The sequence below is a fragment of the Bos indicus x Bos taurus genome, chromosome 17 (assembly GCF_003369695.1).
Source record: "Bos indicus x Bos taurus breed Angus x Brahman F1 hybrid chromosome 17, Bos_hybrid_MaternalHap_v2.0, whole genome shotgun sequence".
Taxonomy (NCBI): Eukaryota; Metazoa; Chordata; class Mammalia; order Artiodactyla; family Bovidae; genus Bos; species Bos indicus x Bos taurus.
The window spans coordinates 60,594,647-60,617,795 of record NC_040092.1 but is presented as its reverse complement, the minus strand read 5'-3'; the positions used below and the strand labels follow the sequence as shown (position 1 = coordinate 60,617,795).

General features: G+C 46.2%; 1 protein-coding gene across 1 annotated transcript in view; it reads left to right on the top strand.

Moving 5' to 3' along the window:
- The window catches only part of SLC10A7 (solute carrier family 10 member 7), a 322,736-nt gene extending 310,778 nt beyond the window's left edge, over window positions 1-11,958 (top strand). The window contains exons 11-12 of the mRNA XM_027567465.1: window positions 5,656-5,801; window positions 9,415-11,958. Coding sequence (XP_027423266.1) covers window positions 5,656-5,801; window positions 9,415-9,444 — 176 coding nt within the window. The 3' untranslated portion in view covers window positions 9,445-11,958. The remainder of the gene's footprint in view (window positions 1-5,655; window positions 5,802-9,414) is intronic.
- Window positions 11,959-23,149: the final 11,191 nt, after the last annotated feature.

Genomic DNA, 23,149 nt, shown 5'->3' with positions numbered 1-23,149 from the left:
TAAAGTAGATGGTTTTTATTTTTTACTTATTTGGCCATGCCAGTTTTTAGCTGTGGCATGTGAACTGTTAATTGAAACATATGGAACCTAGCTCACCCACCAGGGATAGAACCCAGGCCCCCTGCAGTGGAGCGGGGGATCCTAGCCACTGGGCCACCAGGGAAGTCCCCGTAAATGGTTTTTATATTTTGAGTATAGAGCAGCCTTCTATATAAAGGTCCATATTTAACCTAGAGGGGAAGAAAAAAAAGTATTTCTCAGGAAAAATTTAAAAACCATCCATCCAATAGAAAGAGGTAACTGTTAAAACTTAGAAAACTGATACAAAGGGAATTTTCTAATTCAGAGAACATAAAATAAACATGTTCAAAATAGGGGAAAGAAAACCCCACTTGTTCTGGTATGTATTATCCTTCCCATCCTGGGTATAGGATAAAAGAAACCCCTTACTTGCTTGTTAGAAGAAGAAAGCTCGCACTTGAAGTTCTTACTTGGCAGATGTCAGTTGAAAGCTCTGCTTATGGAATATGCCGCAGTGTCAAAGTCTGTTGGATAATTTTAGACGAATGTGTCATGTGTGACATGGAAATATGGCATGCTCTACATTAGTGATTTCCCAAGTGTTTGGAGCAGGTAGTAATGTGCTGAGAAAGTGCTCTTTATCTCTCCACACAGTGTACTTGTAGAGCAGTGGGGAAATGCTTTTGGTGGAAATTACTTTAGTCAGAAAAAGAATCCATTTACAATATGCGCCTTCTAACATCTTTCAGACAATGCATTGTATTAAAGAGGCATTTTTTGATTAATGTTTTATAAACATTTTTCAGCATGACAGCTTAAAGTCCCTGTAAAATTGTAAATGCGCGCGTGGTGTTCACTTCCATAAAGTCAAACGCCATCTCATATAGTCTAGTCGGATCCTGTCAACCACAGTGACACAGAATCAGTACCTGGGAGCATTAAAATTAATTTGCTTCATTTATATTACTGCAGTGATCGCAAGATGAAAAGAGTCCTATATTTAAATTTTACTTGAAAAAGAAAACTCTTTCGAGTAAGTTTGTTTGGTTTTTTTGAAATTATTGCCCCTTCTTTTCTCCCTAGTTAATGAATGGAGTGAAAATGGAGTGATAGTCTACACAGTAACTTGATGATGGGGTCTGGATTAGCACAATTCTAATGCTTCAGCATTCTCCTTCTGAGGACTAAGATGCTCAGAGATGAAGGCGAAACAGTAGCTGACCCTAAAAAGCCCACAGCTTAGTAAGGGTCAGACACACACACACACACACACACACACACACACACACACACACACACACACACACACACGAAGCAAGCAGTAATAATAAGTGCAGCAAATGCTAGGCTGGAATGCACCTCAGTTAGGTAAGCCTAGAGCAGAAAGGAGGCTTGAGACAATAAGGATGACTTCCCTGAGGAGGCAAGTTTGGGAACTGAGGGCTTAAAGATTGAGCAGGTCAAGAAGTGTGACAAGAATTCTGGGCAAAAAGAGAGCTCATTGGCAAAGATCAAGGGGCGAGACCTCTTGAGCCTGGAGGAGGGGCAGAGCTAGAAGGAGAGGGTACTGCGCTCTCGGTGGCTGGAGCACAGGGGGAGTCGAGGGGCGGGGTGGTGAGCTGTAGAGGGGTTTGCACTCAGTCTGGCTCCTGACTGGAAAATACCCTGCACAAGACAAGCCTGAAGGCAGAGAGCGCGGTTGGGGAGAGTGCCGGGGCACAGGTGAGGCCCACCGTGCCCTGAAGGAAGGTTACGGGTAGGAGGTATGAGTGGTCACCCCGGGGCTGCTGAGCCTCCTTGGTGAGGCTTTGTCACATGCTGTAGTTAATCTGTTCAGCGAGTGCTCGTTGAATGAATGAGTGAGTGATGGGGTGAACTATTAAAAGGCTGGGTGAACAGGATGAAAGGGCGGTGCATTACATGGGCTTCTGGAAAACGAGATCTAGCCCATGTTCTCTGATTTGACTTGAAGATCAGGTTTTGCCAAATTCATGGCCAGGTGACAGAAGTCGCAGGGTGGGAAGTGCAGTGGCAGGTGCTGGGAATCTCTCTATTGCATTTCCAGTGTTCATCCTGACGGTGCTGGAAACCCAGCCAGGAGGCCCTAGGACAGAGGTCATAAACTCACTGCTTCCAAGCGATCGTGGCCACTGCCTGGACCACTCAGGTGTGGAGAAGTTAATTCTCCTCCCCTCACTCACTTCTCCCAGCTTCTCTTTCTACTCTGACTCTTGAGAAAATGAAAAGGCGCTAAGCAGAAGCTACTGATTTGGGGCCAGAAGGGCAGACAGGGAGAAACTGAAGGAAGGCATGGGAAAGAAAGACAGACCCAGAGGGGCCTGCAAAGACACTAATGATTGAAAAGGAAAGTGACTCATTGTATGACTGAGAAGGAAGGGAGCATTCCAGACCAAGGGGACAGAAAGGTTCCCAAAACAAAGAGCTGGACTCTGGAGTCTCGGTTCCCTCATGCAGGGACTAGCGTGTCGTGAATCCACCCTGAGAGGGTAACAAGACACAGCAGAGGGACCTGACCCTCATCTTTGGAAGCCAAGTTCTCCTCTCTGATTTTATTTGCAATCATATTTTTAACAGTCACCAGGAAGAGTGGCGATAGGAAATCTGATTAACAATGAACAAGAATAAGAGACTTCACTGGTGGCCCAGTGGCTAAGACTCCATGCTTCCAATGCAGGGAGGCTGAGTTTGATCCCTTTAGGGAACTAGATCTCACATACCTCATCTAAAGATCCTGCAAGCTGCAATGAAGATTGTAGATCCCATGTGTTACAAGTGAGACCTGGGCACAGCCAAATAAATAAACAGTGAACCAGAAAGTATTGCAGGCTCACAAAGTGGTGAAGGGAAATCCCTGCTTTGTTTGACAAATGGCTACAGCAGCTGCCAGTCATGGTAGAACTGTCTCTTGAGGTGGATGACTGTGGTGCCAGGCTGAGTGAGAGAAGGTCTGTGTCTCCAGGGTGAGTCAGGCAAACGCACCAGCCCATCAACCCAGGGACACTTAAACAGCTGGAAAACTGGAAAGTGGAGAGGGGACAATGAATAGCCGGAGCTGGGGGAATAAAGGAAGAAGTTGGAGATCTCAGAACCTATCAGTATAAGTCTGGAGAGGAAATGAAGGTCAGACTTCCTAGGAGGGGCGTAAGGGTATCCAGTGGGGCTAACCCCCAGGCACCTGCCCCTTCTCCAGACTTCCTGTGGTGCCCTCTCCAGGCAGAACCATGCACGGAGCCATGAACTGATGAGGAGGAGGATGTTTGCAGAGTCCCAACCCCGTCAGCAAATATGTACAGAGGAGTATATTGGAAGATGAAATGAAAGAGCTGAAGAACCAGCCCGGGGCCAGAAGAGAACTTCACATGCATGGTACTAGGGACCACAGGAGGTAGAAGGTCAGTCGTGTGCTGGAAGCTTCTGGAAGTCAGCTTCCGTCTGGAGTTCCCTTGCAGCTATGAGAATAGGCCTCACGGTTACTGAGCTCCTGGCTGATGTGAAATCACAGGAACACCCCTGTGAGAAGCAGGGGAGTCCAAGGTCTGCTGCCCCGGGTGCACTACTGGGAGGAACCCGAGGGGAGAGAGTCCCAAAAAGACTCTGGATCAGAGAGCTCTTTGCAGCCCAGGTCCTCTTCTGCTTCATGGAGCCACCATCCCCAGGACGTCTTGAAGACCTCAGAGGCCTTGACCCCAGCCTGACACAGAGAACTGGAAACGCAGGGGACCTGGATTGCAGTAAAGATCCCACCTCTTGGGAAAGTTACAGCTTCTAGGCATTTCATTCATACAGGAGAGCCCTTGACAGCACCTGGCATCTAGTTAAGCGCCCACTGCACTCAGAAACATTATTGTCATCATTACTGTTATCTTTTCATCATGCTACAGTGAGCTGCTGAGGTCCTTTCCATTACGATACCTTGTGTATCTTGCTTATTGGAGAGGTAGCTCTGCGACTGTAGCTGTGAACTTGCTTTGGCTTACTGAAGAACGACACAGAGCCTGCCGGGTGTAGCCAAGAAAATGGAACTCAGGTGATTTAGCCCAGCAGCCATGGGCCTTGAATTTTGAGTAAGAACTCCCTGCTCTGATCACTTTTAGAAACAAATACTTCCGTATTTATATCATTTGCTCCCTTTATGCCCTGCTGTTACTCCACCCCACCCTCCAACTCATTCACATCATCCTTTTGGGCCATATAACCTGAGAATTTCCCTGGTGGTCCAGTGGTTAAGAATCCACCTTCTAATGCCAGGGACGCAAGTTCGATCCCTGGCTAGGAAACTAAGATCCTACATGCCTCAGCACGACAACAAAGATCCAGAGCAGCCAAAAAAAAAAAAGTAATAGTCTTTTCTGAAAATAGGAAGAATATATGTTTAGATTTTCTTCGTTTCTCATTGTAATAACTTTCTGGAACCGTAATATTGGATGTTGCTAATTCAAATCCAATAAATGGAGTAAGCATATTACATTCAAAAACAAAGCTCCTCTGTTCTTTATATTAGTGAGAAGACAGAAACTGTGCAAGACTAAACATTTGGAGCGTGGAGAGAGACATTGTTTGGGAAGAGTTAAGTGTTTGCAGTTTATGGCAATGATATGTGAGGCTATGAAAAAGAAAGCAGCCATGAAATACATTTTTGCATAAAGGTTTGAAATTTATTAGAAGGTAAAAATAATTGGAAAAGCAGAGCTTTCCTCACCGGGTTATGATAAAACGTTATTTATGGGCCATCATTGCATGTGTTTAGGAGCTTGGTTCCTTTTCAGTGGCTGGTCTCAAAGAAACAGAAAGCTCAGCTCTTAAAGCTGTTCAGATGACAGAACTGATGTGCATACACAGTCTTCTGATGACTGGGCCACATTAAAGCAATTGGTGATAACAGTCAAATCACCGGAGTCTGAATTCTGTTATAGAAGCTTAATAGGTACACCTGCTAGGTAGGTACTTACAAACTCTGCATGCTTTGCCATGGTGCAATAGAGCCGCAGACTCATTTAGAAGTAGTGTGCATTTACCTAAGTTCCGGTAAGACCTTCACTGTGGGGTTTAATCACTCAGCACAGATTTTAGAATTTTCATCTGCCATACACAATACTGCTTAAAGCGCTTTGAGCTTCTTGGCCAAAAGAGTGGGCAAAGCCTTTATGACTGTCTCTTTGGCTAAAGTACCCTCCTCTTTATCTTATCAAATCCTTTCAGCCCCGAAGTGAACTTAGGTGCTTTGAAATGGTGTCTAGCAGGCCCCCCTAAAGACCAGTAGAGTGTTTTACTACTAAGCAAATGATCCATTTTTAACCTCTACTGGTACGCCTCAGTCTTCTCAAAGCAACTGTCTTCCACACTGTCTTCTCTCCTCTCTTTGTTAGGCAGTGAGAGTTACCCGTGCCCTTGAATTGACCCCGTTTTCAGTTTTAATCTGTTCTAGAGCTTACAGCTTTACATAGTAAAAGGAAGATGGAAAGATTTGGTGATTCATTTGAGACATTCCGTTTGGTTCTGTGAATATCCACAGGAGAAAGATGGTGCATGCCAATGTCCAGTTTTAACGGCCCGTGTCTAGTTTGACGACAGACTGAATTTGCCTCTGGGTTTTCTGTCTTCTTTGTTCATCAGGAATCCCAATGCTGAAGATCGTGTTTGCAGGCCACGAGTACCTCTCTTTAATATCCGTCCCCTTGCTCATCTACCACCCGGTGCAAATCCTCCTGGGAAGCGTGCTCGTGCCGACGATAAAGTCCTGGATGGTGTCAAGGCAGAAGGTGAGACTCTAGAAGGATCTTCTTTGGATCCAAGTCACATTGAAGTGCTATTTCTGAATCTTAGCCATTCAAACGTGTTAGCATTTGCACATATAACCTTGTTCTCAAGTACACATTTTCTTAACTAAATTCAGTAATAATGATGCATTAGTCCATTTCAATTTGAACAAGAGAGTTGAGGACCAATTGTTCTACATCAATATAAAAGCACAATGATACTTAAAATGCAGTCTTTAAAACTGTTTTTAATTTGCTCATGTTGAAGGGCATATTACAGTGGAGTAAAGGTTCAGTAAATATACTCAAAATATACATGCCCACCACTCAGATGCCCACCGTCTTTGCCTCGCCTCTTCATTCACATGTGTCCTGATTTCACGTTTTTCTAAACATAACAAGCGCTTGGATTTATCTAGAATGTCGCTTTCTCTTTAATTTTCCAGACTCTTCACAACTTCTTTGTATTGCCAAAATATGTGTTTGGGAATTAAATAAGAGTTCAGTAGCAAACGAGGCCACACAGCAATGTCAGTTTCACCACACTCAGCTCAGAAGCCTTCTTACTTATTTGATATTTGTGGATTTATAAAATTATGTGTGCTAAGTCACTTCAGTCATGCCCAATTCTTTATGACCCTATAGACTGTAGCCCTCCAGGCTCCTCTGTCCATGGGATTCTCCAGGCAATAATACTGGAGTGGGTTGTCATTTCCTCCTCCAGGGGATCTTCCCAACCCAGGGATTGAACCCACATCTCTTACATCTCCTGTGTTGGCAGGCCAGGGTTCTTTACCTCTAGCACCACCCAGGAAGCCCCAAACTATATATCAAATTAAAAACCAAAATAAAACAAAGTGAGTGACTCATACAAAATGGAGAGGCAGCACCTGCTGCAGAAGCACCCATAGAGCTGACTCCTTCCCAGCGGCTCAGACTTTGCAAGACTACTTTCCGCCCACTTACAAGGTGGCAGCTGTCACAGGAGATGACTAGGAGAAGGAGACAGCCAGTGACAGAGCCCCTGCGTCATGTCCTTCAGTTCAGTTCAGTTCACTCACTCAGCCACGTCCAACTCTTTGCGACCCCATGCACTGCAGCACGCCAGACTTCCCTGTCCATCACCAACACCCGGAGCTTGCTCAAACTCGTGTCCTTCAAGTCAGTGATGCCATCCAACCATCTTATCCTCTGTCATCCCCTTCTCCTCCTGCCTTCAATCTTTCCCAGCATCAGAGTCTTTTCCAATGAGTCAGTTCTTCTCATCAGGTGGCCAAAGTACTGGAGTTTCAGCATCAGTTCTTCCAATGAATATTCAGGACTGATTTCCTTTAGGATTGATTGGTTGGCTCTCCTTGCTGGCCAAGGGACTCTCAAGAGTCTTCTCCAACACCACAGTTCAAAAGCATCAATTCTTCGGCGCTCAGCTTTCTTTATAGTCCAACTCTCACATCCATACATGACTACTGGAAAAACCATAGCTTTGACTAGACAGACCTTTGTCAGCAATGAGTCTGCTTTTTAATATACTGTCTAGTTTGGTCGTAGCTTTTCTTTTTCAAGGAGCAAGCGTCCTTTAATTTCATGGCTGCAGTCACCATCTGCAGTGATTTTGAAGCCCAGGAAAATAAAGTCTCTCAGTTTCATGTCCTAAGTGTCCTGAAAACAGAACAGCCCCGCCACCACCTGTTAAGCTCCACGTATGCTAAGCACGTCCAGCCTTCACCAGGTTCAGAGTGTGGACCCTCGAGCCCGGCTGCCCGTTCTGCCCCCTTGCCCCCGTGACCCTGGCCGTGCTTCTTCACTTCTCTGTACCTGGCTCTGCCACTCTAAGACTCATGATAACACCTGCTCTTTACCGTTATGGAGGATTACGTGGCAGGTGTTTGACAAAAGCCAGCTGATACGGTCACTGTCATCATCCCTGAAGTCTGGGATTCTCTACAACTGTTTGTAGCAAGCTCCGTCATCCCCACGGAACACATGGGAACTAGGCCCAGAGAGCTGAGCAACTGGCCCAGAGTTATATGGGTAGTGTAGTCAGCAAGAGTTAGGACTTGAACCTTGGTCTATTTGTCCACCACGATGATGCTCCAAACAAAAACACAAGATTGTTTTATTTAATTTATTGCAGTTCATTTACAATGCTGTGTTAGTTTCAAGTGTACAGCAACACGATTCGATTACATATAAGAATAAGAATATGTAGTCTTTTTCAGATTCTTTGCCATTATAGGTTCAGTTCAGTTCAGTTCAGTCACTCAGTCGTGTCCGACTCTTTGCGACCCCATGAATTGCAGCACGCCAGGCCTCCCTGTGGTTATTACAAGATATTCACTATAGGCTCCCTGTGCTATACAGCTAGGTTCTTGTTGTTTATCCATTTTATATATAGTAGTGTGTATATGAGAAGGCAATGGCACCCCACTCCAGTACTCTTGCCTGGAAAATCCCATGGACGGAGGAGCCTGGTGGGCTGCAGTCCATGGGGTCACGAAGAGTCGGACATCACTGAACGACTTCACTTTCCCTTTTCACTTTCATACATTGGAGAAGGAAATGACAACCCACTCCAGTGTTCTTGCCTGGAGACTCCCAGGGACGGGGAAGCCTGGTGGGCTGCCGTCTATGGGGTCACACAGAGTCGGACACGACTGAGGTGACTTAGCAGCAGCAGCAGTGTGTATATATAAATCCCAAGCTGTCATAACTGCTCTCCCCCACTACAAGACTGCTTTTAGAAGGTGAGCCCTAGGTCCCCAGGATTCTGAGAGAGTAGCGTCCAGCACCTTCACTTGTCTTGTTACTGAACAAAACGTAAGCAAACAGCATTCTGTGCTGGGGCCACGCCAGGCTGGGCGCTTCCCACTCAGAGTTGCTAGAGGAGTGGTTTAATAACCTTTTTTTCTTTTACTTTTTCCCCTTTGAAAACTTCCACTTGTATTCATGCTCATGGCTAACAATGTGTATGTACACAATACTCTAGAATTTATAGATATCAATTTTGACAAAGAATGAAGAAAATTTTTTGAAATTCCCAGTATTCCATCAATAATATGCACCCCTAGTAAACTGCAAATTAATCAGGATGAAGTTTTCTTCTAAACGTGTAAAAGCTCTGGGATTTACCCTACAGAGTAACAGAAGCATGTCCAAAAGGGAGACTAAACTGGACAACGCCACTCATTTTTCCCATTTGTACAGAAACCACTCCAAACCAGGAGGTCACCGGCTAATGTGGAGTCATCCAGAAGTCTTGAAAATTATTTAGCCATCCCATCTGGCCACAAAAATAAATAGAAAGTGTCCATCGTAAGGGTATCCACGAGTGTCTCCTCCGCTTTGCTGATAATACTAAGACCCACAGGGACCATCTAGCACACAGCAGACGAGATGAGCAGCCATGCCAGGCAAGGGGACATGCCAGAGGCTGTGGCCAGTGAGGTGGGCGGGTAAATTTGTTTGGATCCAGGAGTTTGGATCATGGGTTGTATAATGCTGTCTAGGCGGGCCTCTTGTTCTTCCTTGTAGCATAAATTATCTGGTGTTAATTGATGATCTCACATTGTTCGTGGATACAGTCCAGCTCTAAATGTCATGTTTTCCTTTCTTGCAGGGAGTGAAATTGATGAGGCCAACAGTATAACAGAGGAGGCGGTCGTTCCGCAGCCATGTATATATGTACAGGATTGTACTTAACAGTTCTGAAGACTTGTATTTGTGAACGTTGCTGCGATGCATATTTTATTTTTTTACACACAAAAAATATGATATAACTGTTTAAAGTGCCTTAAAATGTATTTGACGAGAGCATTATTTCCAAAACCTACTTAGTTGGTTACTGCCAGGGGTGGTACAGTATTTTGGAGTTGTTTAATTTCCTTTTTTCCTAACGCAGAAAACGGCCGTTGAAAGTGACAAAAAAACAAACACGTTTTCCTCGTACCATCTTCGTGCACTACAGCTCTCTCCTAGTTACTGTACTGTTTGAAATGAGGTCACATCATCAGGAAAATGCCCTTCCCGTGACAGTGAATATTTCCAAAATCTTATTTGATTTACCACATGATTCTTTCTTTTTCTGCAACTGTGACATGCCTCTTCCTTATCAACTCAGCAGGGGTCATAGATTGAATAGCTGCTGAAAAGCATATAAGTCATCTGCATTTCTTGATATCATTTTTTAAGACATTCCTTCAAATAGTTTCCACACAGAAATTCCTCAGTTCCATTATAAGAGACTGTGGTGTTCTGTGTCTTAAATTTATTATAAGCTGCTTCAAAGAAAGGGCCTGATGTTTGAGTTATGAGTCAAAGTACATGAGGTTTTGAGATTAAACTACAGGATTTGGGTTTCAGGATTTTTTCAAATTATATTTCAAATGTTTTCCCTTTTTCTTCCATCATTTCTTTCTTACCTGTTTTCCAGCACACTTGGCAACTCCCAAAAGCCAAATGTGAGACACCGAAATGTTACAATTAGCTTGACTGGCAAAATTAATGATGGATGATTCCACATTCCATAACTGAGACCAAAATTGTCTTCCTGTTACACTGATGTGCTGAGCACAAATTTCCCCTTTTAGCCAGAAGCAGCCTGTTACATCTTTGAATCAAGTACACTTAAGGCATTTGAAACGTTATTAATGAGAATTTTCCTTGGCAGATTTGACAAATGTTTGCAACATTTTTTAAAAAAATTAAATCACATTGCTGTTATGAATAAATGAAAATATAAAGGTCACAGAGGCAAACAAATGTTACATATATACATTGTGTCTAGCTATGTGGAAAGAAAAACAGACACAGAAGATGCAAAACCATTCATTAAGCAAAACAGCAAGTACAGTTAGTTCCCAAATTGGCATCAGCTTGCCGTGGACTAGCCAGTAGTTGCTTCTGCTGTGGCTGGAAGAGCTTTCACGACCCAGTTAGAGAATAAAGTCATTGCTTTGTAGAAATGAGGGAACACTTTTTCTCTGCTTCCTGCACACCATTCTGTCACACCTCTCTACTTTTCATGATTTAACAGATGACACTGGCATCCGGAGTTGCACTGAGGCCACATCATATCTTTAGCAGCTGTTTTGTTGTTATTTTATCAATAACAGAGAGTCATTCCTTAGAAGCTCACCGTGTTTACCAATATCATAAATTTACATTACTGTTACTGCCAGCTCTTATCTTGTGTTACTTCTGAGTCATTTCAATGTCATTGAAACTCATAAATTTCACAAGAGTTAGCCTCAGTGTAAGTTTTAAGGCTAGTGCCAGACCCTGCAAAAATCTATGCTAAACAGGCTATTTGTCAAGAATTCCTGTTGTCAAGAAATTCACTTGTGTCTAAAACTACAGCAATTTTGCTTGGTATTTTTGATGCTTACATATGCAGCACAGAAAGGTTTTTATGTTTTTTTCCTACAAACTTCTTTGAATTTCAGAGTAAATGGAATTGTCTGTCTGAGCTATCATAAAAGTCTTCAGCCTAGTATTAGAATTCTGATTTTTTTCCCCTCAACTGATCTACCTCTGTTGTCTTTCACCTATAGTAGGTGTGACTATGGGATAAAATTCGACTAAAAATGCTATAACATTTTATCTTTTGCTTTAAAAAAGTGTCTTCTGTTTTCAAATAATCTTTACATAGTGAGTTTTGGTGGCTTTATTGATATGTTTATGCCTATTTCTTTTTTTACACAAATGCTGTGCATATTTTTCCATAAAGGACAAAAAAATAAAATCAGATTTTATTTTTAATTCCTGCTTACTGGGATTTAATTATTCATATCTTGAAATATGTCCACGCACTGGTTTACACATTTGTTTTGTCTAAGTGTATTTATGAAAGAACTACATTATATTTATGTTTGCTCATTTTTCCACCTGGATTTTTTTAATGGCTCTTATGAAATTCTATTTTTTAAATGGGTGAGAATATTCATCTTTTCCTGTGCTCTTTTCTAAGTTTTCAAATTTTGTGGGTTCTTTTTATTCTTCCCTCTTCTGGTTAAAACTAACACACCTCTGGCTAATGTTCAGTGTTTATGCTAAATACCAAATTTTTTTAAAAGGATTGGTGAAGTAATGAAGTGGATTATTTATGATGAATGGAAGATGAAAATAATTCTATGATTAAACAAAGATGTTTCAGAAATCACAAGAGAACCTGTGGCTTATTTTTGACCTGGTTTCAAGTACACTCATAATGCCTTTCAAGTTATCTGTTGATTTTTTTTTAATTCATTCCAATCCTCTTATATTATCTGTAGTAAAATGGATATAAGTTCCATAGTCTTCCCATGTATCCATCTCAGTAACCCCCCACCATGCCATACTGTTAAAATCCAGAAGTTAGCCCTTGCTAGTTAGAGATTTTCTCAGCATCGGGGTTGAGAACCAAGAGAAACATACTCAACAGAAGGGACAGAATATAGGTGATCTGAGTTTTTTCCAGCCTTGTCAATTTTTTCAAGGGTAAGAAAGGTAGACCCTTAGAACGCAGAATGCCCTTTCCAAACCTGGAGTATCTGTATGGGTGAGTACCTGGTATAGATAGGCCTTCCCAGTTGGCACTAGTGGTAAAGAATCCACCTGCCAGTGCAGTAGACATAAGAGACCTGGGTTCAATCTCTGGGTCAGGAAGATCTGCTGGAGGTGGGCATGGCAACCCTCGAGAGTATTCCTGCCTCGAGAATCCCATGAACAGAAGAGCAAGGGGGGGCTACAGTCCACAGGGTCGCACAGAACCTGACACGACTGAAGCGACTTAGCACGCACGCACCTTGTGCAGAATTCCATATCTTTGTGCTCTTGTTTTGCTGTCTTGGCTTCCCTATAAGGCTGGCGGAAATGCCACCTCCTCCAGGAAGCTTTCCTGCTTGCCCAACCAGTGCTAGACTTACTCCCTGTTGACACGCCCTTAGAAGGAGTCCCTCAAGTCTTCTAAAACCTTTGCTGGTCTAATCATCACTTTACATTTCTGTCTCCTCCAACGCGGGCCTTGTTTGTTTTTCTCCTGTGCCTAACACAGTGCCTGACTCAGATTTATAACCCCCAAAAATATCATTTTCCAAACTGTGACCTTACGAGGTAGGACAAGAACTTTCATAATTATGAGAGCTCTTACCTACACATAGATCATTACTAAGTTACAAGGAAAACTGTCCTTTTTTTGCTACTGTTCCTATTCTGTGCTCAGTCACTCAGTCGTGTCCGACTCTGCAACACCATGGACTGTATAGTCCACCAGGCTCCTCTGTCCATGGAATTTTTCATGCAATACTGCAGTGGGTTGCCATTTCCTACTCCAGGGGATCTTCCCAACCCAGAGATCAAACCTGTGTCTCTTGCATCTCTTGCATTGGCAGGTGGATTCTTTACCACTGTGCCACCTGGGCAGCCCCCACACTACACTTGATCTTCACCAAGAGGCCAAGAAGCACTGCTTTCCTGAGTGCAGCTAAGAGAAAGGCATGGCTTCAGAGCTGTGTAAATACCAGCTCTCCAAGTTGAGACTGCAGTGTGATACACAAACAGCTTTCATCTTTTATATTTTGACAGAACAATAAACCCTCAACAATTCAGGCTAAATCAGCTCAGGTTGATCTGAATTAGTGAATACTTAATATGCATAAAAATAAAGGGTTTTCCTTATCAGAATTCTGACATACTTACTATAAAGGCTAGATACAAATTATAACTGTCATAGTATTGGTTTATGCAGATATATACGAAAGGTCTTATAAGAGTTTATTCTCTTCAGCAAAGCAACTAATCTTATTTATACTACAGAGCAGTTTCTCAAATGTGAGTAAAATATTAACATCACTTAAAGGGAAAACAGTTTCTCATAGACCCTGGAGAACTTATCTGTAGAGCAAACAATGAGAAACTGTATTAAACATTAAATGTCACTCTAACCATGGGTCAGTGCCAATGTGCCTATAAACACAGATGCAGGCAAGAGCCCTAAAGTCGTAGGGCTGAGCCGAGTCACGGGGTGGGGGGGTCCCCTAGAATATCCCAGACCCCCCCACCCCACTGAGGCCTCCAGCATCTCAGACTCCTCACCCACACATGGAATTGTTCCAGTTCCTTGATTTCTACGGAACCTTGGACACACTGAGTTTGCAGGGCGGGGTTGGGGGGGGCGGGGCACAGTACACAAACTTAAAATGGGATGTTAGGGAAACAAAAAGAAGATTAGACATCCTGTTCCCACCCATCTCCCAGTCACCCTCCAACCTGGAATTTCTCACTCTCCCTTCCTGGTAACCGCCCCCCCAACACCCCCCCCCCCACCGCCAACCTGCCCTGTTACCATCTCTCCCTCTTCCCCCCTGCCCAGCCGCCACCTTCTCCTCCCTTCTCCCCTCTACATTCAAGTTCACAGATGTTCAGATGTTTGCTCATTCTCTGACTTCCTGAACTTGCTTGGGGCTGACGGCTGTGACTTTCCTCTTGTTGAGCTAGCTCACATTCCTACACGGGACATTGGAGCCAGGCAATATGAGGGTTCAGGTGTGTCCTGAACGAGCTGTAGCCGAAACATCAGGGAGTCGTGACTCTTCTTTCTATGCTAACAAAACAGGCAACCTTTGTGAGTGGGCAATTTATACAAATTGCATAACAGACATTTTTAAATATTCAGTCTTACCAGAGACTAGAAGTATTCATTTAAATGAGGTACTAGTTTTCACCTATGGGATTGACAAAAAGTTTAAATCTTGATAATATTCAAATATTGAGAAGGGTTTGGGGAGAGGGACCTCATGCCCTCCTAGGGGGAGCATAAGTGGGGATGGAATTTTATGGAGGGCTATTCAGTCATACGATCAGAAGTTTAAATATACATGTTCTTCAGTTCAGCTCCTTCCCTTCTGTGAATCCAGAAACAGGTAAGAGCCCAAGGATCTGTTGACAAAGATGTTTTCAGAGCATTGATAATGCTAATAGGTCACCCCAATTCCCCAACTCAAGGAAATGTTTAAATACTCAATGGTATGTTCTTACTATAGAACACGATTTAGGCATTCAAAGAAATAAGGGTAGATTACTGTGTAATGACGACATATTATTGGTAGGAGGAAGAATAAATTTCAGGAAAAAATAGTTTTGTCATCCTAGTTTCATAGGTTCTATTCTTTTTCATTAGTTAAAATATATATTACAGATGTGTAGGGACACTACACAAAGTGTTCAGAAGGGTGATTAAGTAACATTATTGAGCTTTTTCTTTAGGCCGGGCACTATTCCAGGTAGGGTTAGGTAGGTAGCATTATCCCCATTGTATAGATGAGAAACAGTTCCAGACTAAGTGGCTTGGTAAGGTCACAAAATTAAGTGGGCACATTTTAACCATTTGTAGTCCACTTAACAGTGGTGACTCCTGGGACCAGGAATGCAGCGCTGTTCATACTTTTAACTGTACATTTTTTAAGATTTTTTTAATGTTTTGGTTGTGGTGGGTCTTTGTCTCTGCGCTGGGGCTTTCTCTAGCTGCAGCGAGTGTGGGCTCCTCCTCGTTCCGAGCACCGGCTTCTCACTGCGGTGGTCTGTCTTGCTGCGGGGCACTGGCTGCAGGAGCACAGGCTTCAGTACTTGTGGCACCTGGGCACTAAGGTAGTTCAGGAGTTGTGGCACCCAGGCTTAGCTGCTCCCAGAAATGTGGGATCCTCCCGGACTCGGAATCAAACTGATGTCCCTTGCATTGCAAGGTGGATTCTTAACCACTGAACCACCACGGAAGCCCTGTCCATTTGATTTTAATCACACTTGGAAGTTCTAACATGCATGAGGCACGAGCCACGGCTACCTCTTCCACATCTTGAGCAGACAGCATAATTCATTTCTGAACCTTGGTACACTTGACAAGCAAAACAGCTTCTGGCTGAGAAGCGTCTCTAAAGACATCCTAGGGGGGAGATCAGGGAATCTGACTGGCCCCTCATTGACATGAGAGGAATTTTGAGCCAGAGTCGACAGTATGAGGAAGGGGACTGAGAGGTCCAAGAATTGGGAGAAGAGGAACAAACGAGAGGAAGAGGGCCCAGCACCTGGCTATAGGCCAAAGAGAAAAGACAGCCCAGCGGGATATCTGATGGCCCAAGTGATAGTGATGTGCTGTGCTGTGCTTAGTCATCCAGTCGTGTCTCTTTGCAACCCCAAGGACTGCAGCCCACCAGGCTCCTCTTTCCTTGGGGATTCTCCAGGCAAGACTACTACAGTGGGATGCCCTCCTCCATGGGATCTTCCCAACCCAGGGATTGAACCCAGGTCTCCTGAATTGCATACAGATTCTTTACTGTCTGAGCCACCAGGGATAGTGATAGTGGTGGTGGTTATTCTTGTTAACATCGCTGTCACCCTTTTTACGTTTTTTCCAGCTTTACTGAGGTATAATTGACAAAACTGTAAGCTATCTGAAGCGTTTGTGAAAGAATTCCCACAATTAAGTTCATTAACATATCCTTCACTTCACATAGGTTGCTTAATATCTAGTCTCTTAGCAAATTCAGTTACACAACACAGTATTATCAACTACAACAAGCTGTCCATTAGATCCTCAGACCTCGTTCATCCTATAATAGAAAGTCTGTACCCTTCTACCAAAGTATTGGAGCTTCAGCTTCAGCATTAGTCCTTTCAATGAATATTCAAATGAATATTCAGGGTTGACTTCCTTCAGGATGGACTGGTTGGATCTCTTTGCAGATCTCCTTGCAATACTTTGGCCACCTGATGTGAAAAGATCATTGGAAAAGACCCTGATGCAGGGAAAGATTGAGGGCAAAAGGAGAACGAGGTGTCAGAGGATGGAATGGTTAGATAGCATCACTAACCATTGATGCGAACCATTGTCCATGATTCAGTGGACATGAATTTGAGCAAATTCCAGAGATAGACAAAGACAGGGGAGCCTGGTGGGCTGCAGTCTATGGGGTAGAAAAGAGTCAAATACAACTTAGCGACTGAACAACAACAGCAACTGCTTTACCAACCTCCTCAACCCTACTCCCTCAGCCCCTGACAACCACTTTTCTACTGTGTGCTTCTATGAGTTCTACTTTTTCGAGTTCACCCATGGACAGAGGAACCTGGAGGGCTGCAGTTCACTGGGTCACACAGAGTCAGACACGACTGAAGCAGCTTAGCATAACTGATACCATGCAGCGTTTGTCTCTCTCTGTTTATTTCACTAGCAAAATACCACGTGTATCACTTCTCTGCTCACGAAGCCAAAGAGAGAACTGCGTAAGGTCATAGGTGTGTTACTAGGACAGCATGGCAGATGCACAGGGCTTGTCATGGTGCCTGGCACTTGGTAAGAACCATTCAGTGACAAGCTATTATTATGGTTCCACACGATGGGACCTGGGTAAACTATATCGAACATGTGGGGTCCAGTGTCAGGGTCTATTCCACGTGACTTCTAATCTATGCAAATGTTCTATTAGGCAGTCCATCAAGAGTCCCCAGTCCAGTCAGGACGTGACCTGGACGCGAATCCCTCGGTCAGTTAATGAAGACGCCTGATTCTCAATTGTAAGTTGGCTACAGCCCTCCCTGGCCTCCAGCAGGAACCGAAAGGCCTTTCCAGCCCACCATTGCTGCCTGGATCTTGCTTGTTTCTACTTACTCCAAAAAACTCCACACAGAAATTTTGGCCAACTCCTCCAGCAGTGCTGAGTCTGGCTGACAAGCCCCTGAGAATGCAGCTCACAGAGCTGCCCCGTATGCATTCTAGTTTGCTAACGCCCGGCCGACCAGAGCTGACTGCACGGCTGCTCTGGGGCTGTCCTCTTGTGACCTCTCAGGGGGATGCTCAGCTTCACCTCTCTGGATGCTCCTGGAGCATCTGGCTGTCCTGTTCACAGGCCCCCTTCCCTCTCACCCTTTCACGTGGACCCTTCCAGGCACCCCGGTCTCCGATCTTTCTTCCCACCCCCATGCACTCCCACTGGGAGCCACTCCTGCAGCACCAGCCACGACTCTGAGTCAGCCAGTGCTCCCAGCCCGGTAACCCTGAGCTCATCTTTGGACATCCCCCACCCATGGGTATCCTTAAGGCACACATCCTGAAGGAAGTCAGGAACCTCTTTCCCCTACACACCATCCTCCCCAACCAGCTTCCTGAGTTGTCATAGCAACCAGGTCCAGGGGTCCTCCCCTTGGCCTTTCCATTTCACTTTTCCTATTCAGCTGATGATCAAATTCCTTTGCTTCTATCTGCAAAAACCTCTCCTTAATCTCGACCTTCTTCATCCCACTGCCGCTGTCATCCACTGTTCTTTTTTCCTCCCATAACCCCTTCTCCCTTTCAGGAGCCCCTTGCTGACATTTATCAATCATCTATCATGTGCTGGGTGCTCTGCTCAGTGCTTTACAGGAAAGGTCCCATGCAATCCTATGAAGATTTTTTATACTGGTATAATTATTCTCAGGCTCCCCAAGTGGCGCAGTGGTAAAGAATTCACCTGCCAATACAGGAGATTCAGGAGACACGAGTTGGATCCCTGCGTCAGGAAGATCCCCTGGAGAAGGGAATGGCTACCCATTCCAGTATTCTTGCCTGGAGAATTCTATGGACAGAGGAGCCTGGCAGGCTACAGTTCATGCAGCTTCAAAAGAGTCAGACACAACTGAGTGCACACACACACACAATTACTCCCATTTCATAGATAGGAAAGTGGAGGCTCCCATATCATAGCTTGTAAGTGGCAAAGCCTGCATTTCCACCTGGAGCACTGACCTGGCCAGCACCTGCGCTTCCCTCCCCCTCTACACTGCTGACTCCTGATCCGCAGGCTCCCGCCATCACCCACCCCTCTCCCAGCACCGTGAGACACCGCCCTTAGTTTTCATTTGTCTACTGAATTTCTTCAATTGTTTATTTATCTATTGTGTGTGCTATGCTACGTCGCTTCATTCATGTCTGACCCTTTGCAACTCTATGAACTGTAGCCCACCAGGCTCCTCTGTCCATGGGATTCTCCAGGCAAGAATCCTGGAGTGGGTTGCCATTTCCTCTTCCAGGGGATCTTCTTGACCCAGGGATCGAACCCACATCCCTTATGTCTCCAGCACTGATGCATTAAGTGCAGACAAATGCTGTTTGATTCCATTTATGGCTCTTGAGAGTTTGTTTGGTTGTTGTTGTTTTTTTTTTTTTTCATGAAAACTACCAGCAAAAAAAAAACTGTTGACAATGTCAACCTCAGAGTAGTTGAGACCGAGAGCACCTAGGCCTCGGAACCCCTCCAGAGGTACACTTCTTGCTGTCATCTTTACTGTGGGGGCCATCTCTATATGCATGCAAAGTCCTGAGGTCAGGGCCAGGCAGAGCCTGGGAGGAGCAGGTGGTTTTTGGTCCCAGGCCAATCAAGCAGGCCCTGCCCCTCTGCCCTTCAACTGCGTTCCATCTCCCCTCCCCTCAGGACAAAAACGCACCCCAGCTTGCCCTCCTAGGACATTAACCGCTCAGCCCCAAATGTTAAGCTGAAGTGTTGGTCACTGAGTGGGGGAGGACTCTTTGTGACCCCATGAATTGCAACCCGCCAGGCTCTTCTGTCCATGGGATTCTCCAGGCAAAAATACTGGAGTGGGTTGCCATTTCCTTCTCCAGGGGATCTTCCTGACCCAGGAATCAAACCTGGGTCTCCTGCGTTACAAGCAGATTCTGTACCAACTAAGCCACCAGGGAACCCCCAATGCTAAGCTAGGGTCCAACCAAAACTCAATTGGATGAGAAGAACACGGGGGAAGAGGAACCACAGCACAGTGGCCAGGCAAAAGGAGGCCGAGGCAGGCCAGTTATTGTAAAGGGAGCCCTGCACATCGGGGCCTTTTACCTCTGGGTCACTGGTTCAAATCCAGCCAGGCCTGGGCTGACAGAAAATCATTAGCAGCTCCGTGTCAGGCTGCCTGACAGACGGCAAATGAGTTTCTGTCTCCATGCAGCAGGCAAGTGTCCACCTCACACTTGGCGCTCAGCGGCCCCGGACTCCGTGGAGACGGAGTAGAAGTCACGCGACGGCCGCCAGGGTCTCTGAGGCCAGGCCAGCCCGCATCTCAGCGTTCTCCGCTTGGGAGGCCTGACAGCTCCCTCATCGCTGCCCTTTCATGAGCACTTTATTAATCGAGGTTTGTTTTTCCCTCTGAGGACATTGTTTAGCAAGTAGTCTGAAGTCATGGAACAACTGAGAAAACCTGAGTCTGCAGCATCAAAAGAAGAGCGGCCAAAAATCACAACAGAATAAAAAGCCATTAGACCATTTTATCCTCCGCGGCAGCGCAGGAGGAGGCTGCCGGGGGCGGTGGGGGGGCGGGGGGGGCGGTGTGGAGCTTGGGGTGAGGGCCAAACGCCTCCCGGGAAGGTGTAGGTAGCGCGGCTCCACCACTAGCTCTCCAGCTAAGGGGCACGGGGGGACAATCCCCTCTAAGGGTATTTTCATTTCGCCTCCCTTCTTCCCTTTTAGAACCATCTAAGGCATCAGCCGAAAGGCATCCGAAGCTAAGAAAGACGCTTCCTCTTTCTGAGCACAGACCCTCCTTAGAGTGCTTATTGAACACCCCGCCCCACCCCAGACTGGGCTCTGGAGAAGGAAATGGCAACCCACTCCAGTACTCTTGCCTGAAGAATCCTGTGGACAGGGGAGCCCGGTGGGCTGCTGTCCATGGGGTCGCACAGAGTCAGACACAACTGAAACGACTTAGCATGCGTGCATGCATTGGAGAAGAAAATGGCAACCCACTCCAGTATTCTTGCCTGGAGAATCCCAGGGACAGAGGAGCCTGGTGCGCTGCCGTCTGTGGGGTCGCACAGAGTCGGACACGACTGTCGCGACTTAGCAGCAGCAGCAGTAGACTGGGCTCTCCTTACCACACCAAGGGGGAGGAATTCCCACCACCCTGGATTGTTCTGGCAAACGCACAGGGTGGTCGGCCTCAGCTGCGAACTTCAAAACTCCTCCCCTTGCCGGGTGGTGAAAGCTACAGCGGCGAGTGTCCCGAGTCTGAGCCGCGGAGAGTGCCCTCGTCCGGGGTGTACTTCCTCCAACGCCTACTGGGTCATCCCTCCCGAGACTCGGCGACTCTGGGCAGAAGGCGCCCCCGGGGCCGTGGGAGAGCATCCTCCCGGTCCGCGGCCGCATCCCCTCGGCCAGCAGGGGGCGGGCCGTACCCACCGCCCCTTCTGAGGACCCGCGTCGGCTGCAGCGCCGGAGACGGGGCTTGCGAGCGTGAATCCCGGATCCCGCGCCTCCGGGGCTCAGCTGGCTTTGGGGAAAAGCCGGCCAAGATGTGTGGAGGGCCTTTCTGAGCCACCGATCAGAGCCCTGAATCAAGAAATCGACTGCCGCACTTATGTGTCTGGGGAAGGCCATTTCTTCCTCCTCTCTGGGTCCACTCCCCAGCCCTGCCTGTTAGGACAGGGGCCTGTGGTGTCCAGACCTGAGCTTGACCCCACCCCTTGTTGGGATGAATCCGGGAGAAGAGACCGAAGCTGCGGACCACTGGCAGCAGGCCGGAGCCGCTGCTCCTGCCTCTCTCACTCTGCGCTCCCCCATTCTCCTGCCGTCTCCTCACAAGGTTCTGAAGCAGAAAGTAGCCCCCCAGGTACCCCAATTTGCATCCGCACTGTTGCCACTCTTTTAGACACCTTGGTACGATCAAATGGAGACTTTCTATTGTATCCATTTCTGTTCACGGGTATCAACAGTTTTGATAGAGATTCTCTGCTGCATCCAAGTGTGTGTGGGGAGTGGGAAGAATCTATATCTGTATGAGCAGTCACCGTTTCAGCCTATGTTGTTTGCCCGGACAAGCCGGGGTTTTGTGTGTGTGCGCAGTGAAAGTTGCATAATATAAAACACTATTTTAACCATATTTAACTATACAGTTCAGTGGCACTAAGTACATTCATATTGTTGTGCAACTCTCATATTATCCATCTCCCAGATTTTTCACCACCTTTCTAAACAGAAACTCGGTCCCTGTTAAACACTAAGTCTCCATTCCCCCTCCCACCGCCACCACCCCTGGCATCCATCAAAGTACTTTCTGACTCCATGAGTTTGACTGTTCTAGGTACCTCCTAGGCCTTTCCCCATGGGTCAGCGGTAAAGAATCTACCTGTAATGCAGGAGCCACAGGAGACATGGGTTGGATCCTTGGGTCAGGAAGATCCCCTGGAGGACAGCATGGCAACCCATTCCAGTATTCTTGCCAGGAAAATCCCCATGGACAGAGGAGCCTGGTGGGCTACAGCCCATAGGGTCGCAAAGAGCCATACACGACTGAAGCGACTAGGCACACACAGACACAGGTACCTCATACATGTGGAGTCAAACAGTATTTGTCTGTACTGTATACACTGCGTGTGTGCTCAGTCGCTTCAGACTCTTTGAGACCCCATGGACTGTAGCCCATCAGGCTCCTCTGTCCATGGGGATTCTCCAGGCAAGAATATTGGAGTGGGTTGCCATGCTCTCCTCCAAGAGACCTTCCTGACCCAGGGATAGAACCGGTGTCTCCTGCATTACAGGCTGATTATCACTGGGCCACCCGGGAAGCCCCACACCATATACACGACTATGTATAAAATAGATAAGTAATGAGAACTTGGACTTCCCTGGTAGTACAGTGGTAAATAACCTGCCTGCCAATGCAAGAGACACAGGTGCACTCCCTGGGTTGAGAAGATCCCCTGGAGAAGGGAATGGTTAGCCAGTCCGGTTATTTTTGCCTGGAAAATCCCTTGGACAGAGGAGCCTGGCAGGCTACGGCCCGTGAGGTTGCAAGAGTTGGGCACGACTTAGCAAACAATAACAAATGAGAACCTAAGGAGCTGGGTTTTAAAGATGCATTCATGTATGTGTGTGTGTGTGTGTGTATGTTCACACATGTGCACTTGTGTGTTTAGTTATAAACTCATACGTGCTCCCAGAAAGAAGTTCAGAACGGGCTCAAGGAAAAGCTGATCTGCCAAGCACCTCTTTGGGAACCACTACCCAGAGCCCTTCTTGGCTCTTTGCTCTCCCGTTTTCTCTACAACCCTAGGCCCTAAGCCACAGGGGCACTCTTTGGGAGTCACCATGGTCACCTTGCTTCTTGAGAGCCTCAGGGCTATTTCAAATTCAGCCAATATCCAGACAGAGGAATTAGTGAACAAGAAGTCTGCACGGCAAAACCCTGGACAGAGCCTTCTACGGATTGCCTTGTCGTTTGTACCTTTGGGTGTGCAGAGAGGGGGCCAAGGTCAGCAGGGGGGATGGGTCCCAGGAGGAATGGACAGATGCCTGCCTACCTGGAACAGCCTAGAGCAAGCTGTGGTCTCGGGCACCTGGTCTACT